The 2,851-nt window shown below is 30.1% G+C and overlaps 1 protein-coding gene across 1 annotated transcript in view; it reads right to left on the bottom strand.

Annotated features, from left to right (window-relative positions):
- Positions 1 to 2,851, bottom strand: part of LOC102675942 — a 94,934-nt gene that overhangs the window by 1,513 nt on the left and 90,570 nt on the right. Inside the window, exon 3 of the mRNA XM_006610676.2 lies at positions 5 to 83. Within this exon, the coding sequence (XP_006610739.1) occupies positions 5 to 83 (79 nt within the window). The remainder of the gene's footprint in view (positions 1 to 4; positions 84 to 2,851) is intronic.

Here is a 2,851-nt window from a genome sequence, read left to right as displayed (position 1 = left end):
GAACCGGAAGCACCGCTGCAGCCCGCCGAAGACGTCGACAGACCACCCCCTCCCTGGCCCTCCTCGTTCTCCGCACGATCCACCTGCAACATATTTACGTTTTTAATGTAGTAAATTAGTATACCATAGTAATTAGTAAATTAGTATCAGTACTAGTATAATAATATATTATTAATAATTAATTTTATTAAATATCTAATATAATATAATAGTTATTATAGTGTATTTAAGTATTATAGAAATATATTAGTAGTAGAAATATTAGCCTATGATTAATTTATATTATTAGTATCGTAATATATTTTAGTGTTAGCATAAATAATGCTAATATATTACAGAAAAAACAAGAAAAAATGTAGAACAATAATATGTGGATTTGAACGGAGGATCTTTAGATTTAAAGTCTAGGAACTTACGCATTACGCCATGATGTTTTTCAGTTACATGTTATTATTTGTTCCAATTAATTGTCCAATATTATAATAATATATTAGTATAGAGTATTATATAGTTTTTATTAATATAGATATATTTCTCAAATGTTGCATGATTCTTTTACTAATTATTATCATTACTATTATTATCTTTTATTTCAATAATTTTCGCAATATATTATAATTATATTTTCGCAAATTTAATTAAACGTATTTTCTATATATCGACAGGTTTACCGTAACCACTAAGCTGACCAATTTGTCACCATGAGCAACCATCCATATCACTATAACTTGAACTCAATTCGTGTATAATAAACTAGATGCATTGTTGCATGATTAACAGGTTGAAATTCATCAATATAATATAAATATATTTTAAATATTAAATATTGTGCAAAAGATACAACATGGAATAAAATCAAATATTTTTATAATAATTTTAAATTCTCGAAAACCAAAAATTAAATTAAATTATTATATTCCTCATCTGCCTCTGACTGTCTTTTTCTACTGTTCCAGTCAATGATTGATCCACGCTACTTCTTCGACCAATAATTTCTTAATCAGTGCTCGATCTATCCTTTTTCACTTGTTCCACCATTATTATTAAAAACACAATGATGCACTATTTTTGCAAATGTGTTTTTTTGAATAAAACGTAATTCTTTCGTTTCTTCATCCCCTTTACTTTTAATAAACGAATTATCCCTAACAGATTCTTATAATGGTCCGGATCTAATAGAAACAGGACACTGGTTCAAGTTATAATGCGTTCAATTAATAATCCTTCCTCGAAATTAGGTCGATGGGTTAAACCAATCTAATTGTTCTCGCCAACTATCGAGGAAAACTCACTTTTCCCGTGAAACCACGTGACCACCCCTCCCCAAGAATTTGTTATCGATAACACTGGATAAAAGTGGCCATCTCAATCGGGCTATTTATACTCCGGAAAATTTTTTCGAATTATTCCATTAAAAAAAAAAAAAAATGTTTATTCGCCAATAAAATTCATACTTTTGAATATGAATATTCGAGAAAAGAAAAATTTGAAAGGATTAAATTTTGTCATTCAGTTTCAATATTGACGAAGATAAAGGAGGTCGTTGACGTATTGCAAAAATAATTATGGTAATTTTGCACGTAAAATTAATTGACTGCAAATTCTATCGAACGACTTATTAAGAGATGCTTAATCAACGAAACGAATTAATTTTCGCGCCATAGTCGATTAGCTTCCATCCAATTCAAGATATGAAAAATTAATTAATTTGACCTGATTAAACCGTGCAATCACGTAACATCGCGAGCACGCGTTTATATTTAAAATATCGATTTCTTTTTCCTTTCGAGAAAAAAAGTGACACTTGACAACTTTTTTGCAGTCAAGAATTCGTATTATTAATTTTAATCTTATCATATGTCGAGGTAATTATTATAATATATATAATTATTATAATATATAACTCGAGATAATATCATTGATATACAGAAACAGATTGTGAACGAAACGAAGATATTTTTTCTTTCAATTTTTAATTTCATTTTTTTTTTAAAATATATTGATTAATTAGTATTGGAAGTAGATACGATACTTTAAACAAAGTGATATAAATATGAGAGCGATTGAAAACTTTCAAAATCCAATCTTTTTGAAATATTTTTCCAAAAAGTATATTTAAATCGATATTGAAAGACAATAAATCGTGGAGTAACAGTAAATCGACAAAAAAAATAGAATCGAAAGGAGATAAATCAAAAAGGGAGGAGCAACATCACAATATAATATAAATCAACAAAAAAAACGATAAATCGAATAGAATTCTTATATAGTTACTATCCATAGTTGCCTTTCACTTATAAATTTCCAAGTTTAAAAAAGAAAAAGGCATCAAAACGATATTTCAAAATACCTTGAAAATTAATCATCCCCCTTTCACTCACTCTTCATTCAACAACACTCAAGATAACATGTGTAACATGTATAATTCTTTACACATAGAGATAAAAGAAGACAGAGAAGATTCACTTTCCTGTCTGTTAAGAAAAGAGGATTAAAAGAGAATTGAAGCAAAGAGAGGCACGAGAACAAGGCCAAAGCGTGATGGTCCATCCACTTACTCGAGAACCGTGGAAATTGCACGATAAGAATAACCGATGCCATTCGTGCGAATTCCACGATTCGCAAGGGATCTCGAACGACCGTCGAAATGGGCCACCGTGGCGGTGGCCCTTGGATTCGAGAATCCGGCTTTACACCCACTTCCTCACACCGCTTCGAGTGCCTGCACCTTACTCATCCTGAATATGGATGCACAGTTTTGTATCGCAAAAATGCATCTTCAAGTTTGTGGAAACAAGTCTGTTTTTCTTTTTTATAAAATTTCATTATCAAATGTTCATCTATTTGTCAC

Source organism: Apis dorsata, unplaced genomic scaffold (genome assembly GCF_000469605.1).
Source record: "Apis dorsata unplaced genomic scaffold, Apis dorsata 1.3 scaffold_74, whole genome shotgun sequence".
In the NCBI taxonomy this organism is placed as follows: Eukaryota; Metazoa; Arthropoda; class Insecta; order Hymenoptera; family Apidae; genus Apis; species Apis dorsata.
The sequence above is the reverse complement of the archived record's forward strand: the minus strand, read 5'-3'. Positions and strand labels throughout refer to the sequence as shown.